At 35.5% G+C, this 19,515-nt stretch overlaps 1 protein-coding gene across 5 annotated transcripts in view; it reads left to right on the top strand.

Moving 5' to 3' along the window:
• The window catches only part of kug (FAT atypical cadherin kugelei), a 164,337-nt gene that overhangs the window by 28,577 nt on the left and 116,245 nt on the right, over positions 1-19,515 (top strand). For all 5 annotated transcript variants that reach the window (XM_090172864.1, XM_090172865.1, XM_090172868.1 and 2 more), the window contains one exon: positions 5,655-5,879. In XM_090172864.1, the coding sequence (XP_090028990.1) occupies positions 5,655-5,879 (225 nt within the window). The remainder of the gene's footprint in view (positions 1-5,654; positions 5,880-19,515) is intronic.

Here is a 19,515-nt window from a genome sequence, read left to right as displayed (position 1 = left end):
ATCGCCCCCTCTCACGCGTCTCCCCTCTTTAGGAGTTTTTACCCCGCGCAACCTCCCGTTTTTACAACTGTAAAAATTTCGAAATTTAGGGTTTGAAACCCCCCCATTGATAGCGACGGGTCCGCTTGCTCTTCCGACCTCTCCATGTGGAAGGATTAAGTCCGGCATTGTTATCGCTGTCAAAATTGTCAGCAGTGACAATGCCCTTGAGAACCGCGAAGTCCGAATTATGAGGTGACCGTCGCTATCAATACGCGGATAGTGAAGGGAAAAGCAAAAAGTTGTTTGAACCCTTTTTCAACACTGGGGGATGAAATTATCTGAAACTAGGATTTAATACCATTGAAAATCGTATGAGAAAACATGTATGCTCTGACGTCAAAATGATGGGAAAAAAACGGTCCCCTAGATAGAGACGGAAATCTGGCGAGATAACCATTCCAAGTTAGAGGTATGAATTCCTGGAGAAACCATTTCACTGTGTTCCATGAGAAACCAATCTTGAAAATCTTTAGTAATAGTTTTTCGTGGTTAACGGTATCAATAGCCTTTGAAAGATCAATTAATAATACACCTGTTGTTTGGCCTAAGCTGGTATTTGCTATAATGTTTTCCACCAGATATGTTTTGAGTAAAGTTGTTGAATGACCTTTCCAGAAACCAGCCTGAATTTTGCTACTTTTAGGGACTCAGGAAATACTGAATTTTTTAATGAGTAGTTTATAATATTGCATACTGGTTGAGCAATTTCAGTTTTTAGGGATTTGAAAATAAAGGGTGGAATTCCATCAAATCCTGTGGCTTTTTTTGGACGTAAATTGACAATATATTTCTTTACTGTGTCAATATTTACACCTGTCGTTAAGTTGAGCTTATTTCTAGTAGGTATTTCTGTGTCTTCATATTTTGATCTTATATCCACCCATGGCATATATGTTACAGCACCACTAGTTTTCGTAAAATGCTTATTGAACAAGTTTTTACCGATTCTGGCGCCTCATAATGTATGCCATCAAGATCCAATTAAGACCAGTTGGTTTTGTTTATTTGTTTTTCCCTTGGTGTTTTCGTTTATCAGTTTCCAAGTATCGGAAGAATTTTTGGCTGATGCAAATTTATTTGCAAAATAGTTAGCTTTGGCTCTCCTGATCTGTTCAACTACTAAATTTTTGTAAATCTTAATTTTCCTCATAACTCATATTTGGACCCGAGATCCTTCTTGCATGAAGGTTACGAATAGATATTAAATTTAAAATATCCGAATTAAGGCAAGAGGGGGGGGGGATTCATATGTACCCGTCTTCTAACGGAAGGAGCCATAGTATCAAGGGTTTTTAAAATGATTAGACAAAGCTTTAAGCAGAAATAACCAGTGACATACTTATAGGCCAGAAGATTACTTTGAGAGATATTCTCGGAGATATTTTACTTAAATACCTTTAAACTGAAATTCTGGTAATTTCTTGTGGTTACAAAGTGAGTTTTTGGTTTAGAGCACTTGCGTTTTCTCACACAGAGGACCAAATTATGATCGGAAAAGCCAATATTAATATTTTTTGGGACCAAAATATACATCGGGTGAGATGTATAAATATGATCAAGAATTGTTCCAGATTTAGGTCTAGTGACAATTGAAATCAGCTGATTCAAATCAATGGTAATATCTTTCAAAAAATTTGTAGCTGTAGAGATGTTTTTAGCTAGGAGATTACAATTAAAGCCTCTCAGAAGAATCAGTTCAGAGCGTGTTTTAAGTATTAGGTAAGTGATTTGTTTTATGTTAGCCATTTTCTTATAATCACTGTCCGGGCTCCGGTAAAAACAACCAATATAGAATTTCGCAGTGCCTTTAAATGTTATCATTGCCTATATAGTCTTCATCAATATCCTGTTCATATACTGATATAGGCAGATCAAGATTAAAGTAAATAAGGATTCCCCACCTCTATGAACAGAGTCTCTATCCTTTCGGAAGGAGCTGAATCCTGGAATGCTGAAGATGGAGTCTGGTTCAAATTTACACAAGCAAGTTTCGGAGATACATAGAATATCAAGTTTACATTTATTCAGCAGTAATTCAACTTCAGTGAGATTGGGAATAAGAGAGCAAACATTCAGATGCCCAATACGAATTATTAGCTGGAACAATTACTTTGGACAGATAGGTTTTCTTAAAAAGAGATTGGGCATGAGAATGTTGTATCTGGCTATTCAGTCAGACTTCATCCATTTCCAATTGTGGCTTCTTGAGTTCCCGATAACGACGTATTTTTTAAGGGTGAGGCCAGTTTTCATGATCCAATATTTCATTGTTTTGATTTATTATAGAGTCGATGATAAAGGACTGCTTACAGTTATTTTTTTCTTGTTTTGATAGTGTTATAAAATCTTTTCTCAACTCCGATATCTATCAAATGATTGATAACCTCTGTGGAAGTTAAAGTTTTTGGGCAATTTAAAAGATGATACTTGAAGGCTGGGGAGGTCGATAACTTTAGTCCATCTTCCACATGATTAGAACCCCAAGTCTTTTGGTTTTCCTTTTGACCAGAAACAAGCCTATGGCACGATATTCCTATCGGCCATGTATCACATGATAGTACAATATCGGGATCTGTTGAAGTGTTTAGAATATAGCATCTTTTACTAGCTGCTGGATCTGATTGCATTTACTTATATTTCATTGGCTAGAATATACTCTGTCATAGATTCCTCATTGGAAGTAGCGGAGCAGTTTTGAATAAAATAATCAAGGGAATCTTGAGGAATAGTTAATTTGCAGAATGCTAATCTGTCAGCTGACATCTTTCCCAGATTTCTTCGTTGAGAGGAGCTAGACAAGATGTGATAATTCTTGTCAGGATTTTTAGGTTTTGGGTTTTTTAGTTTTTCTTTCTTTTCCATATTTTAAAATTGTTTTTGAATAGCAGATCGATCTTTTATATTTGTTTTAAGAGATATCACTTTATGTACGGAAGACAGATCCTGCCTCGAGAGTTCTATAATGGGGATATGTTTATTTATACTTTGAATATCACTTTTAGTATTCCTATAGCTTCCTAATACTCTTGAGGGATTTTTAGGCTTGGTAACAGGCTTATTAAAGCCAATTGCGATACTTACAATCTTTAACTCCAGAACACTTGATACTTCCGGCATGAGCAAGCTAGTTGCATAAAATCAAGTTTCTCTATAAGGTTTATTTTGGTGGCACGTACTTTTCACTTTATCAAGTTCTTCGTGAAGTAGCTTTACCTGTTTCTTGTAGTCGGATTTTGCTGTTGACAAATTGTCTTTTTATTTCAATCCAATCTAATTTGAAAGTATTTTCATGGGATACAGGGCCTTTGCAGGAGCAAGGATTAATAGAGACGTTTTCTGCAGGCAACACAACAATAAACACGACTTGCTTGCTTTGTTGTTATATTCACAATATATATGTTATATTTAAACAATTCAAGCAAATATTCCAAGTTACCATATTCTTTTTGTTATTATTTTCATTTTTGCATTCTAATGTGCAAATAGATTCCACATCTTCAATACTAGTATTTTCAGTCATATTTGTAACACTTCCAATTGTCAGTATAAAATATGATGTATAATCATTCTTTAAATAAAATTTAAGAAATTGTAAAATAAAATAAGAACCTAAGCTAGAGCTAAAATCGACACAGCAGAGCAATAAAACGAACGTCCAACCCGCAGAGCTGTCAATAACCTAGCCCCAACGTTAATATTTTTATATTCAGCACCCTGAACGCTTGATATTGAAATACGTCATATCTCCAAAAGGAGGGCGGTGCAATAAAAACTAACTGCGGTGCATAGTAGTGTAACCGATTTTTTCCCTAAAGAGAAACGTTAGGCCAGACGAACGTAAGATTATAGAAAAGAAACACAGGCCCGTAAGGGAATTCAGTCTCAACAATATTTTATTTGGTTTTCAAGAGAATATCCATTTACCCCTTATAAGGCAGAGATCATTTCGCAATTACCACATATATTTACCAGTACAGACAGAGCCATATTCCTGGAGGCCAATACAACGTAACTTCTCTAATCGGGTAGCTCAACTAATCTAACCCCTCTCTTCGAGAACCTCCACCTCTCTCCTCTTTCCACCCCGGCGCACTCTCTTATACCGGCTTGTAAAAAACTAAAACGAAAAGCTGTCTGCTTCGAGCCCTTTGAACAGTTAAGAACAGGTCTGCCAGGAGTAGGCTCTCTCCGTTGTTGGCGGACGCTCAATTAGACGTTAGTATTTTTAATAAGAAAGAGAAAAAAAAACAAACGCATTAGGTAAGTCAGTGTTACCTGGTGCAAGGGAGCCTAGGCCCTTCTACCAGTGGTTATGTAGGCTTAGGACTAATACGGCGGTTACAGTAGTGCATTGAGGGTGCAATAACGAGTGTGTTGCGAAGAAATATCTCTTTGGTGCATGGTAGTTCATCGTTTGGGCATTCGTTTAGTTACGTTTTAATTATCGAAATCCAAAGTGGGGGGGGGTGGCTGTCGTTAACTGAGCCCCCTGGAAAATATTTTAATTTTTTTAAAAGCTTTGAAAGAGAAAATTCAATTATATCTCCTAAAGGGGTATGGTGCATTGAGAAATATTTGGGGTGGATGGTAGTGCATCGTTGGTGCGTTCGATTAGGCACGTTTTCATCAATATTGAATATTACGGAAAATTTGTTTTTTTTTAAATTTCCCACCTTTTTATGAGGATGAAATAAAATATTTTGCTGTTGCACAAAAGTGCACCGTTGGTGCAATCGTTTAGGCGTGTTTTTATCTATATCGAATATTACAGCCCATTTTTGTTTTTTAAATATTTAATATTTTAATATTTGATCAGTATCATCTATCAATACATTCTTTTTCTGAATTTTTTACAAGGCTTTCCTCTACCTGCCAAACTAAGCTTGATTAGTTAAAACTAATTAGCTGTTATTTAGCTCAACATTAACTGGACCACATCTGAAATTTTGGAACATTTTTGCGCATTGTGTGTAAGTGACTCCGCTAAATTGGCGTCAATAGCTTTTAATTTAATTTTTTATTGAAACATGAATTCGCGATCAAGTAATTCCCCTTGTACAGTGGTGTTGCCCAATTTAAAAAGCTTTTTTTTTATCTCAAAGTAAATCTGTTCATCTGATTCCTACATATTGTCAAGTTCTCATGATTGAAGGTATAGGATCTCCAAAGTGTTAGAAAATTGAGAATTCGGTATACCTTGTGCAGTTTGGGCCAAAAAAAAACTGATTAAAAAATCTCTTGGAACTAGGACCACTAGAGTACGAATTACATGCTACCTTGATGATGAACTAATATTTTTAAGTTTTTTCATAGTTTGAGTTTTGAAAGTACTCAGTTTTCTCTTAGGGTTGACAGCATGCCCTTATCAAAAAATAAGTTGTCTAGGAACTACTTAAACTTTGTTTTAAGTTTGTATTTGGGACAAATACCAACTAAATATTAAGACCAAACTTAATAATTTTCCTGTCAACTTTATAACATGATTACCATATTGAAATATGCTGACCACTTGAACCTACTTAAAACAAAGCTAATATCAACTAAAATGTGTATACAAACTAAAATCCAAGTTTTTTCATAGCTTGATTTTTAAAGTAATGCTTTTCTCTTAGGCTGGATGGATCTACAGGTGTGTTGCGTTTAATTTGTGACCTTTCAAAACAAGCATTTCGAGAAAAGACACTTAATGTGTCAGCTACTGATGGTAGCTACTTCTCAGATGTGATGTCTGTTGATATCAAAGTAGTCTCAGGAACAAGACTTGCATCAGGACCCTCTAGTAATAATGGTGATAAATTAGCAGTTTCTGAGTGCCGTGATGTGGGTGTCACTGAAAGGTAAATCTATAACTATAAGTCTTAAAGTTTGTCCTTTTATTTATTTATTTGTATTTATTTATTTATTTATTTATTTGTATGTCATATTCCTAAGAACTTGAGAACGGGGCAAAATTGCACTACAGCGGCCTCATGTAATTTCGTATTTTTTGTGGCGGAGAATGTAGCACTTGACGCGTAGATTACGAAACTATTTTTTTGGGCCGCAAATGATAATTAAATTAATTAACTTAATTTTAAAAATTTAGTAATTTTAGGGAATTACCGAGTTTTTGTATTTTTTGTGGCGGAGAATGTAGCACTTGACGCGTAGATTACGAAACTATTTTTTTTCGGGCCGCAAATGATAATTAAATTAATTAACTTAATTTCAAAAATTTAGTAATTTTAGGGATTTACCGTGTTTTTGTATTTTTTTGTGGCGGAGAATGTAGCACTTGACGCGTAGATTACGAAACAATTTTTTTTGGGCCGCAAATGATAATTAAATTAATTAACTTAATTTTAAAAATTTAGTAATTTTAGGGAATTACCGTGTTTTTGTATTTTTTTTGTGGCGGAGAATGTAGCACTTGACGCGTAGATTACGAAACTATTTTTTTTCGGGCCGCAAATGATAATTAAATTAACTTAATTTCAAAAATTTTGTAATGTTAGGGAATTACCGTGTTTTTGTGGCGGAGAATGTAGCACTTGACGCGTAGATTACGAAACTATTTTTTTGGGCCGCAAATGATAATTAAATTAATTAACTTAATTTTAAAAATTAAGTAATTTTAGGGAATTACCGTGTTTTTGTATTTTTTTGTGGCGGAGAATGTAGCACTTGACGCGTAGATTACGAAACTTTTTTTTGGGCCGCAAATGATAATTTAATTAACTTAATTTTTAAAATTTAGTAATTTTAGGGAATTACCGTGTTTTTGTATTTTTTTGTGTGGCGGAGAATGTAGCACTTGACGCGTAGATTACGTAACTATTTTTTTCGGGCCGCAAATGATAATTTAATTAATCAACCTAATTTTAAAAATTTAGAAATTTTAGGGAATTTCCGTGTGATTACTTCCAAAACACGTAAAAGACGATACTAAACTCCCCGTATTGGTGCTTGACGCACTTTGAGATTCCCCGTATTGGCGCCTGACGGCGCCGCGCACTCACTTCGCTCAAGCGCTGGGGGCGCGCAGCGCCTCCCCAACCCCATACTAAAAAAAGCGATGGGCCATCTATTACACGACCTAGAGGACAGTACCAGGCCTTACGCATCAAGTATATACTTTTAATCTCAACCAGAAACAAAGTGGCCCAAAAATAGAAAACACTTAGGAAATGAACAAAAACTGTAAAAGATTTGATAAAGTACGGGAATATCACTTTGTCGCCCAAAAATACAAAACACCGAGAAAATTAACAACTGTAATTGATTTTATACAAAAAGGGAATATCACGTGGAATTCATTTGGACACCGAAACTGTGGTGTCGGTGAACACACGACGGAAATAAGTACAACGAAACACGTGAAAATGCCCAAAAATTAGAAATTTAAAATTACATTAAAAAATTAAATCATTTGCGGCCTAAATAAAAATTACCCTTGGCATCTACGTGACAAGGTCTATCAGGCGCAACCAAAATTAAAATCAAATTCGATGAGGCCACTGTAGTACACTTCACCCAAGAACGGTTAGCTCTAGAGCTTTGAAATTTTAATTCAATGTTCAGGGCCTGATTACCAACTAAACGCGCCTAATTCCAAATACCTGACATGGTTATTAATCTAATTATATTTTATTTTTATTTTACTCGACTTTGAACTTTCGCCTCTTTGCTCTATTCTTTTTCTTGACTTCCACCCCTTTGCTTCCCTTATCCATTTACCGGATGGGGGTGAAGTGAACTACATAAGTATATGTATTTGTACCCCGCTGCTCCGCCTTAAGCACTTCAGCGGCCACCTTAAACAACCAGCCCTGGACAAAAGTGCGCTTTGCGAAACAACGTTCGGCCAGTGAGACAGCCATTTTGACCGCCTCACATATAGCAAACAAACGCCCTCATCACGGCCCAACAAAAGGCGACACCATGGGCTGCCCGAGACCCACCCTCGCACAGCTGAGGACTAGAGTGGCTTCCTCTTCCACTGCAAACTACCCTCCTTAGTAGGTCACAGAATGACGAGTGTGGAACACCCATGAGATTCCAGTGACCCAGCGCCCCGATCACATGACCTTGAGAGCCGGGTATGGAGCCCCCCACAGGCTCCAGTGACCCCATCACACCACTAGATAGGGACAGTGGGAAGTGAACTACAGCAGCCTCATTGAATTTTATATTCATTTTGGTTGCGCTTTTTAGACCTTGTCACGTAGATGCCGAGGGTTTTTTTATTTTGGCCGCAAATGATAATTTAATTTTTAATTTAATTTAAAAAATTTAACATTTTTGTGCATTTTCATGTGTTTCGTTGTATTTATTTCCATCGTGTGTTTGCCGACAACACAGTTTCGGTGTCCTCATAATTTGCACGTGATATTCCGGTAGTTTACAAAATCAATTAAAGTTTTTGTTCATTTTCTAGGTGTTTTGTATTTTTGGGCCACAAACGCTTCTTTCAGGTTTTAATTTAATTGAAAAGCTTGCACTTTTTTGGGCCTTTTCACGTTTTTGGTTGTTGTTGATAATATAAAATTAAACATTTGATACGTAAGGCTTGGTACTGTCCTCTAGGTCGCGTTATAGATGGCCCATCACTTTTTTTGTATGGGGTTGGGGAGGCGCCGCGCGCCCCTAGCGCTTGAGCGAAGCGAGTGCGCAGCGCTGTCAGGCGCCAATACGGTGAATTTTAAACTATGCTTCAAACCCGTTCTCATTTTTGTTACTATTTAAGTTGATACGATTTCACTAATTACGATGCCACTAGGTACGATTACAGAAGGCCCACCGTCAATGCTCAGAATGGGGCTGGTACGCGCCTAAAAAGTGGTGTCGGTGGATACACGACGGAACTATTTTTAAGAAAAACGTTACTAATTCCCTAAAATTTCTACTTTTTTAAAATTAAGTTAGTTAAAAAAATTATAATTTGCGGCCCAAAAAAATAACTTAGTAATCTAAGCGTCAAATGCTACATTCTTGGCCAAAAAACGCTAATCCCCTAAAATTACTACTATTTTTAAAATTAAGTGAATTAAAAAAAATATCATTCGCGGCCCAAAAAAAATTTCTTCGTAATCTACGCGTCAATTGCTACATTATCCGCCAAAAAAAAACAAAAAATACATTAGGCCGCTGTAGTTCAATTTTGCATCGGATGGTTCCGACTTGCACCTCTTTTTTTGAAAAATTTTGGGTGGTTGTGCCGTTATTGGTTTTAAAACGTCGCCTTGTTTTCCTCTCTTGAGTTCCTTGCGACCGCCCCGACCTTTAAACTTTTTTAACGGGTTAGTGTGAAATTCATAGAAGGGGAGTTGGTGTGAAAGAAAGGGACTTCATAGAAGGGGAGGTTTAGTTGGGATTTTTAAGTTCAGGACTTTTTGCTACGCGTGTAACATGTGTTACTTTTTGCTACGCGTGTTACGTGTGTTGCGTTTTTGCTACAGCGTTTACCTTTTTACGTAAAGATCAGATCTAATTCATTATAACTAAGACCCCAGGCGAAGCGATTATTAAAGCTAGTATTTCATAAATCTTTAAAATGTGCAAATTTCACATTGTTACTCTAAAATTAAAAACTGCAACCATTTTTTAATTTAGTATGACTATTGATGCAGATAAATAAACTAAATTTTTACCTTTGAACAATTAATAAAGAAAATTTTAGAATTTAAATGATTAATTTCAATATTTTTTTTATCATATTTGTTGTGACATTTTGTGAATTTTGATATTGTGTTGGGTGCTTTAAGTTAGCCCCCTCAACTTCTCAATTCAAAGAAATATATTTGCACCTTAATGAACCCCCATGCACCATCGTGCACCACCTATAGTTTTAAAAGCACCATCAAGGGGGGATCAAAATTAAAAACCCAAAAGGGCGGCTAACTTAACGAATTAAATAATTTGAACGTGCCTAAATGATTGCACCATCCATGAACTACCATGCACCACAGATGTTATATCGCACCGCACTCGTTATCAAAGAAATATAAAGCGTATTTGTGGGGGGGGGGAGGCTAACTTAACAAAAGCCATATTCGAATTTGATAATTTAAACGTGCCTAATCGATTGCACCGTTGATTCACTACCATGCACCACAAATAATTAACGTTGCACCACACGATTTTTTTTTATTTCACTTGAAGAACTCCGAATTGCAAATCGATAGTATAGAAACTTCCTAGTTACATAGTGGAGCAAGCCCGAATCACAACAAGATTATCGGGTTGGTGTGAACGAACAGTTAAATTCGGCCGCATGCGGGTGAAGGATACAATGGGAAGGGTTCTAAAGCCGATATGCTACAGTCTCAAAGATAACAAATCAGTTGGGGTCAGGGATTTCACCAGTTATAGCAACTAGGCAACGTTGTATAGAATTGAGTTGGTACTAAAGAGAAGGGCATCAAAGCATGGAATGACTTAAATAGTTCTTTAAAGAAAATGACATGACTGTTAAAATATGAACCTAGTCTCATATTACCTCTAATAGTCAACAGTTTGGGGTTTTTTTTTAAATTAAACTTAAATAATTTTTATTTTGTATGATTTTAAACAAACTGACTCTTTTGTAAATAACATTTATCTTAAAAGATGTTCCGAATAAAGCCTTTTTTTATTATTATATTATATAAGGTTGAACATCAAGCGTTTTAAGGAATATAATTATTACTGGGTCATTTCACACAGAATCGGTCAAAGAGTTTACCATGGATCAACCGATTTCAATGAAAATTTGCACCAATGATACTATGACAAAACAGTGCATATAATAATAATAATAATAATAAATAGATTTATTAGTAACATCTTTTAAGTAGCTTACAAAATTTTTTCCCAAAAGAGTCCTGGGTGTACTTCCCTAATTACATTAAATGAACACCAACAATAAAATCAAAGTAAAAATGATAGAATTACGGTTTAAAAGTTAAGAATAAAATCCCAAAATCCAACCTAAAGACAATTTTTAGTTCTATAGAGGGCTATTAAGTTTTTTTTTAAATGATGAACATTATCAATTAACTTTGTTGAATGAGGAAGATAATTCCTAGCATAGGAGCCGTTAGATTTAACACTTAATGGATTTAAATTTTTTATAAATTTTCTCAATATTAAAATTTCCAGTCATCCCTCTAGTGTCAATACTATGGGGTGGATTCCCAAACATGTCTTGCACATATTGAGGAGAGTTTCTATGTTTGACATTATACATAAATAATAGAAGATTCTGCCAATATTGGAAGTCCAGGGACTGAATGCAAGATATTTTTTTGGCCTCTGTTAGGGAGGAATATTTAGGCATTTTTGCAATTAATTTTGAAGCAATATTTGAAACCTTTTGAACTCTCTTTAAGTCAGCCTTTTTGGCTGCCCCGTAGAAAATAATCCCGTAGTCAAGTAAGGGCCGGATCATAGAATTGAAGATTAATCTTACCGAGTCAGAAGGTAAATAGTTTTTTATAGATCTAAGTGCCCATAGTCGGCTTTTGGCTTTGTTGACAATGTATTGGGTGTGCTTCTCCCAGGTCAAGCTTTCCTCTATCCACACCCCGAGGTACTTAAATGCTTTAGTTCGTTTTATGGGGTCTGAGCATATAGTTTGTATATTATTTGTAGGAGCTGCAGCAGCCTTACGTGGGGAGAAAATCATGAACTCATTTTTTTTTGTTTAGGAAGAGGCCCTTCGTGACTAGTTTTTTATCTAAGTTGTTTAGGTCGTATTCAACATTTTCTATTAATGTTGATAGGTTTAAGTTTGCAGTGACAGTAGCATTGTCGTCAGCATACTCGTTTGCAATGGATCTCTCGAGGCTGTGATGTAAGTCGGACGTATAGATGTTAAATAGTAGCGGGCCCAGCACACTGCCCTGAAGGACCCCATGATTAATTTGCAGGGGGACAGAGTAGTGTCCATTGTGATAGACCATTTGTTTTCGCCCAGAGAGGTAGGAATTTAGCCAGCTTAAGATAACGCCTTCAATTCCTGCTTTTGAAAATGTTTGAAGTAGGAGTTCATGATTGACTGTTGTGTCAAAAGCTTTTGACAGGTCAATGAAGGTGACTAACACTTAGCAGCCATTCTCCAAGTGTTGGATAATTGTTTCTAATAGGTTAAAAATTGAGGTAGTTGTCTAGACTCCACAGTGAAAACCAGACTGGTTCTAATATAGAGCCCTTGTTTCCTCTAAAAAGGAGCTTATGTTTCCATTTGCAATTTTCTCTGAAGTTATGGCAAGGAGAACAAATGCTGAAAGGGGTCGGTAGTTTCCAGGGTAGGCCGGGATCACCTTTGCCGTTTAAAATAATTCTCAAAATATTTTACAGTTAATGTTTTATTTCTAAGTTGGTACCTCCCAGATAAATGTCTAGTAAACAGCCTAGTTTCTGTAAGAATTCAACCAAAATGGCCTATAATACTCAATATGGGGTGACAAAAACGTTATATATGTTACTCAAAACTAGTGAAAAGATTTTACTTCTTGAAAAACCAATCATAGATTTGTCCCAATAATAAGTTTGAACTTCATGTATCGAAAAGCATCAGATTCCTGTAGTACAAAGGTCACTGTTGCGAGAAGTGAGGAACAAGATTCTGTGGGTCATTACGTTGCTGCTCGGTACGACCAGGAATGGCACGTAGCCTTTATGCAAGCCACCTTTAAAGAGGAAAACGATTTTCTATTAAAATTTATGGTCAGTGACCCTTGTTCGATTATGCTCACATCGCCTAGAATAATTGATGAATGCAATTTTCCCCGTAAAGACATGGTGTGCATAGTAACTGAGCCAAAAGCTTCTAGCACTGCCAAATGGGTTTTTAAACTTGATAATGATTGCCTTACATAAATTCAAGAATTATTTATAACAATTGTCAGCTCTATCATTGCTATCTGTGTTATGCTTAGGCCATTGTTATTATAGAAGGCTATGAATAAAGACCGATTCTTAAAAAAAAACGACTTTACTTGAGTGTGGTGCTATCTTTAAATGAAACATGAAGCTAAAATTCCAAATTGTGTGTATGAAAATTTGAAATAAAACATTAACCATAAAATATTTTGAGAAATCACTTTACATGCAGTGTTTGTATTGACATAGTATCATTGGGCCGATTTTCATTGAAATCTGTTGATCCATGGTAAACTCGTTGACCGATTCTGTGTGGAATGACCCACTGTGAAAAGCAGGTGCTATTACGCAGAAAACAAAAACTTATCCACTAGAGCCAGCGTTTGGCTGTACTAACTTCTAGCCGCTCTTTTGAAAGTTACCAAACTATAACGTCTAGGTTTTCTAAAAGATTTCTTCAAGTTAACTTATTAGTATTGTCGACACATCCTGCACTGTCCGTTTTAACGTATATATGGCCTTAAACGTCTGGTCTCTGTTCCCTATTTTGAGCATTCGCGAGTTTTTGTTATACTCTTTGAAACATAATACTAAAATTGCGACTGGAGGTTAGAAATGTATTTCGCAACACTGTACAGCCCTTTACCCGAAAATGTTGTATGTGGTTTATAAAGTCAATAAAGGTTGTTTTGAAAAGAATTTCAGTTGAAAACTTATTTCTTGTCGAATACTCGTTTTTAAAAGTAGTCTTAAAACCAAGCTCATTTCAATTTCTAAAATGTAAAGATCCAAATCGGAAGTTTACCACCACGATTCAGTTACTGGGAAAGGTTATCAGTTCGTATAATATGAATGTACGATAAAAGATATTATTATAGTCTTCAGGATATTTTCATGATTGATAATGAAGATAAAAGTGGTGAATTGACGGAAAAATAATCCGGGGAATGTTCCACAACATCAGAAAGGCCACTAAAATCGACCGGAAGTGAGTTTTTATAGTAACATGGGTGAGCGAATAAAGTTTTATCTATTAATAACCCAAGAAGATAATATCAAAATGGCCACAATCAAAAAAATCTGGAAAAGCATCAATCCGAAACTACACAGTATTTCAGCCTGGTGCCTAGACCCATATTATGCATTGTAAGGCCCGAAGTTGGCGCCAAGCCAATAGTGACTAAAGCGCCCCCTATAACGTTAGTATAAAGGAGGGAGTAAAGCAGTAGCACAGGGCAGAACATGGGCAGTTGCTCCCTCCTTGTAGAATCGCCTTCAGTCCATAGGATCTCTTGTTCGAGTCTTATTAAAAGTAATACTAATTATTTATAGTGGAATTTATTTATCCTACCGATACCCAGTGGTAGAATTTTAGTCCCTTACAACATTAATATTTTTCTAAACCTAGCAAATATCCTTTGGTTTTAGATTTCAAAAGTGCCAAAATCTTAAAATCAGATAATGTTTTGCAAGGATAACCCATACCAAAAATAAGTTGAATTTTAGTTTGTATACACATTATTAGTTAATATTAACTTGGTGTTAAGTAAGCTCAAGTTGTCACTATATTTGAAGTTACTAGCTAAAGAGGTAATAAGTTGTTTTTCAGTTGGTGGTAGGAAAATACTTATAGTAATAATAAATATCACCACCCATTTCGTCCTTTGGTCATCTAGGGTCTCAGGGTTCTTCTTGGATTCCTTTTTCTCATTTGGGTTCAACTGGGCTTCACCCAGTTCCGGCCGGGTCTCCTGTGACAGCTCGCAGGGATTATATAGCCTGGGCTGTCTTTGTCCATGAGTTTCGTGATTGATTTCTTTCCTCAGGTAGGGAAAGTGTTTTAAGGGCTGATTTGTAGGGAGTCATTCAGTGTGTAGGGGAGAGTAAGCCTGATTTTCTCCGGCGGGTGGTTACTTTGAATTCCCTGTTGGAAAAGCCACTACCTGAGTCTGAGCTTCTAAGTTTCTTGTCTGGGGTATGTCATTCTGAAAGTGGAGTTTTCCTAGGACATTCGGGCTGTTCCGGTTACCTTTTGGGTAGTGGAGGGCTTGTACTTACCATCTATAGCCCTGCGAAACAGCCCCTCATCCTGGATCTCATACAACCCAACCTCCGTATCAGCGCCCATCTCCAAACTGCCGAACCGCCACCCAGAAGGGATCAACCCCTTGAGCCACTACTATCTCGTGTAAGAAACCATCTCCTCCGGAACAGACATTACACCCCCTGCACATGCCAAGGAATGTACCCCACCCAAAGTATCGAGAGCAGGAATTTCAGTCACCTCTGGCACCCCGTCCGCAATGTTAACTTAAGCATAGGAATCCATAGGACAACGAGATAGAGCATCAGCAACCAGATTCGCCTTCCCAGCAAGATGGAAAACCTTGATGGGCAAAAACTCCTGCAACTGGAGAGCCCAACGCATCAGCTGTGTCGCGTACTGCGAATGCAGCGACTTTTAAAACCCAATGGACAAGAGTGGGTGGGAAAAATTAACATTGGTTTAAAACATGTACAATAGTGTTACTGTTGGTCTCTCCAGAGAGAGGGCTAAAATTTTAAAATCAATCTGCCCAAACAATGACGTTTATCCTTTCAATTTCCAACTAATTCACGGTGAACTTAACATCGTGGAATTGCTAAAAAGAACCGACGTTATAACAAAATGCAGGTACAAGCTATAACAGTACACCAATTTACATTGTACGTGTAAGAAACGGAACAATAACGACATTGGATTTAGCAACAAAATCCATTAATTCAATAGAGGAAAAAGTAAAGGGGTACATTTATGACGAGGCGGCCGTCAAACTGTGCAAGGAATGTAATAATGGTGCCTGCTCAATTATGAGAACCCCTTCCCATCACCAGTTACCATCTATTCGTAGAACTGTCAGATTTCAAATTGATTTTCGCATCCAATAAATAAGATGCTGAAACAATTACTGAGGTCAAGTTGGGTGAAATTCCTACAACAAAAGCTCTTAAGGAAGGATTAAAACTACATTTGAGGGCAGTTTTAGCATTTCGAGGCCAACCCGATGCCTCTGCTATGAGTATTGTTCAAACAACAATTTCGAATTAAAGGATGACCTACAAAAAGTAATAATAGCTGTCAATTTGCTACATTACGATGTATAATTTCAATTTGTGATGGTACCAATAACTTTTGTATTGAAAGTTTACAAGTGCTTTTCAACCTATAAGTTTTTTTTGGAATCAGTAAAAGGTATTGCAGTAAAAGCCAGGTTTGGCAAGTTAAAACAAAATGTTTAAAACAAGGGTTTTAAACATGTTTTAAACAAACCTTTTAAACAAAACACAATATGCTTAAAACTTTTTTTTTTCAAGGAAAATCTTACACACTAATAGAAGTTGACAAAATTGCTCGATAGAAGTATATGTACAGTTTTCTTGAACTCCAGAGATTCTTGTTTTTGTTAGAATAAAATTCATAGTCTTTTGTAACGTTGTGAAGTAATAAAGTTCTCTATACGCCACATGTTGGTGCAGGTTGATATAAAAGTAGGACGTCCATAAACAAACTTTTTCCTTTTCCTAGCTTATTTACGTGATAATTATAATTCAAAAATTGGAGTTGTATGAAAATGTCCTGATTCAGATAATACGTCAGACTAGGAAACAAGAATAGAATCTACGTTTACAAAATAAAAATGCTACGGAACGGAGTTAGAACCTTTTCAGGATATACTTATGGACTTCTACGATTTTTCATTAACGGATTTTATTGATCTTAGCCTACGTTCTAATCCGGTTATGTTCACTTATAAAACGTGTCTACCCAAAAACAGAAGTATATTTTTTTAATGTCAGGCTTTGATTTAATTTTTTAAATTGAACAATAATATTTTCACTGTTTTTCATTAATATCTTCTATTATAATAATAGCTTTTTGTTGGAGCACCTTTTCAGTTTTTACTGGTTTTCAATAGGGTCTGGATTATTAATTAACACTTAATACAAATGTAAAATAAGTTAAAATAAATTAAAATACTACGGTACAATGGTAGATCGATAAATTTTAAATAATTTTGTGATTTAAAAACCGTTTTTGATTCTATTGTTTTTACACTATTTGGAAGGCTATTCTATAGGGTTATCCCCTTGTATTTTACACTTTTTTCGCTCATGGAGAATTTATCATTAACAAAGTCAATTTCGTTTTGTCTGGTTTTAGAAAGTACTATTTTAAAGTGTTCTGAAATATAATTTGGAGCAGATTTATATTTGACTGCATCGTGGAACATAGCAGATGTATCTTATATCTTGCTTCCCTTACCAAAAAATAAGTTGGCTAAAAACCACTTACGACAACTAGTTTTTCAACTTGGTTTTCAGTTTGTATTTGGGACAAATGCCTACTTAAAAATAACTTAAATCCTCTTAAATAATCAACTTATTTCCAACTACACAAGAATCAACATTTACATTTAACTCCTTAAAAGCAACTTAAATCCTACTTGGGAAACATCTAAATTCCAACTTAAAAATATTATGTAACTTCCTGACTACTAAAAACCAATTAATTATAAACTTAGCAAAAGCAGTATTTTCCTACCAACTGAATAACAACTTATTACCCCTTTAATAGTAACTTGAAATATTCTGACAACTTGAGCCTACTTAATACCAACTCAATATCAACTTATAATGTGTATACAAACTAAATACAAACTGAAATCCAACTTATTTTTGGTAAGGGATGTAATGTTTTAATTTCGTATTTCTCTCTGGCTTCTGTTGCTGATGCTCGTTTGCTGGTTTTGGTTGCAAATTTAGCACCTTGATTTTGGCACTTCTGTAGGTAGTCTAGGAGTTTTTTCTTGCCATTAATATAGAAAATATCGCCATGGTCAAATAGTGGGGAGATTATAGCATTATATAATTTATCTTATGTCTTAATGTTTAGAAATGGCTGTAGTGGTTTTAATAGCCATAAGCGTTGTTGGTTTTTGGATATTATAGCTCTCACGTGTGTAGACCACTGTAGTGAGTCCTCAATCCATATTCCTAGGTACTTATAGACTGTTGCAAAGGAGTCTGATTTAAAGAGACTTCAGGTGGCATATATTAACGGTGCCCGCTTTGTGGCCAAAAAGAAAAAGCGTTCATCATCCACAGAGGCACACGAACAACTGGAATGGTTAACACTAAAGCAACAATATCATGTAAACATTATCACGGTCATGTACAAAATTTATCATAATAATTACCCGTAATAACTCTTTCTTTCACTTCAAAAAACCATCTGATGTGCATAAATATCAAACCCGCAATGTGCACCAAAAGTACCAAAACTTGTGGTATAACCTTATGGAACAACTTGACCTCTGAACTAAAACTAAATAAATAATTATAAAAATTTTAGAGATGAACTTAAAAAATATGTTGCAGCAATGAACCAAGTACAAATAAATCATGGTGTAGTTTAATTTAATTTAAGTGTAGGACCTCAAATCAGCTATGCTGAAAGAGATATCCGAATAAAAGCCTTTTATTATTATTATTATTATTATTATTATTATTATTATTATTATTATTATTAAAAAAATACAGATTTTGCCAACCCTGGTAAAAGCTGCACAGGGTGGTAACCAGCCTCTGGGTACATTCTCGATACTTCTACAATAATTTCATATTACGATTTAGCAAAACATTTTTAATTTGGGAAGGCATATATTAAAGAATTGCCTTCATAACAGTTGTTTTTAAAAAGAAATTTAAGGATGTATCAAGTGGGAAAATGTAAAATATGTCATAGTCTTCTTCGTGATACTACACCGTCCGCCACAGTTGTGTGGTACATGGTAGTGCATCGATGGTGCAATTGATTAGGCACGTTCAAATTATTGAATTCAAATGTGGGGGCTGTCGTTAAGTTAGCCCCCTCAAAAACATCAAGTTATTTTAACTAATACACTTTATATTTCCTTAAAGAGTCCGGTGCGATAAAATAATCAAATTCAAATATTGGGGCAGTTGTTAAGTTAGCGCCCTATTTGTTTTTAATTTCCATCCAACCCTTGATGGAGCAATAAAAACTTTTAGGGGGTGCATTGAGGTGCAAATATATTTATTTGAATTGAGAAGTTGGGAGGCTAACTTAATGCACCCATTTGTGTTACATCTGGGTCATTCCGTGTGTAATCATGGAGTGATGCCACCAGGGGTCTGCTGAGTTTAATGCTATTTTCCACAAGGGCTTAGGACCTCATTTTAACAAGTTTTTGAAATTTTGAGCCTAATATAATGTTTATTTATTTTTTTACGGTACTTTTAAAAAAGCTGATTTTGATGATTTTTCTTTGACCTTTTTGGTAGTGTTTAGAACAAACATTATTCTGAAAGTTTGGCTTTAGTCACACTTTTGAAATTTTAAACTTATTAGAAATACATCTCGCACATTAAAGGGTGGTATTCAAAAGTCTACGATAAGTACTCTTCTCGCAGTTAATGCACTTTGATTTTTTTTAAATAGGTACATTTTTAATGATTATAACAAGGCTTTTCAGAAAATATGCTTTTTTATATTTATATATTGCTCCTAAAGTAAGATTTTGATATATTTATATCTTGTGAATTTGGTCTAAAATTTGAAATACAATT

This window comes from Leiobunum rupestre, chromosome 4, assembly GCF_980474605.1.
Source record: "Leiobunum rupestre chromosome 4, qqLeiRupe1.1.hap1, whole genome shotgun sequence".
NCBI classification, from domain to species: Eukaryota; Metazoa; Arthropoda; class Arachnida; order Opiliones; family Sclerosomatidae; genus Leiobunum; species Leiobunum rupestre.
The sequence above is the reverse complement of the archived record's forward strand: the minus strand, read 5'-3'. Positions and strand labels throughout refer to the sequence as shown.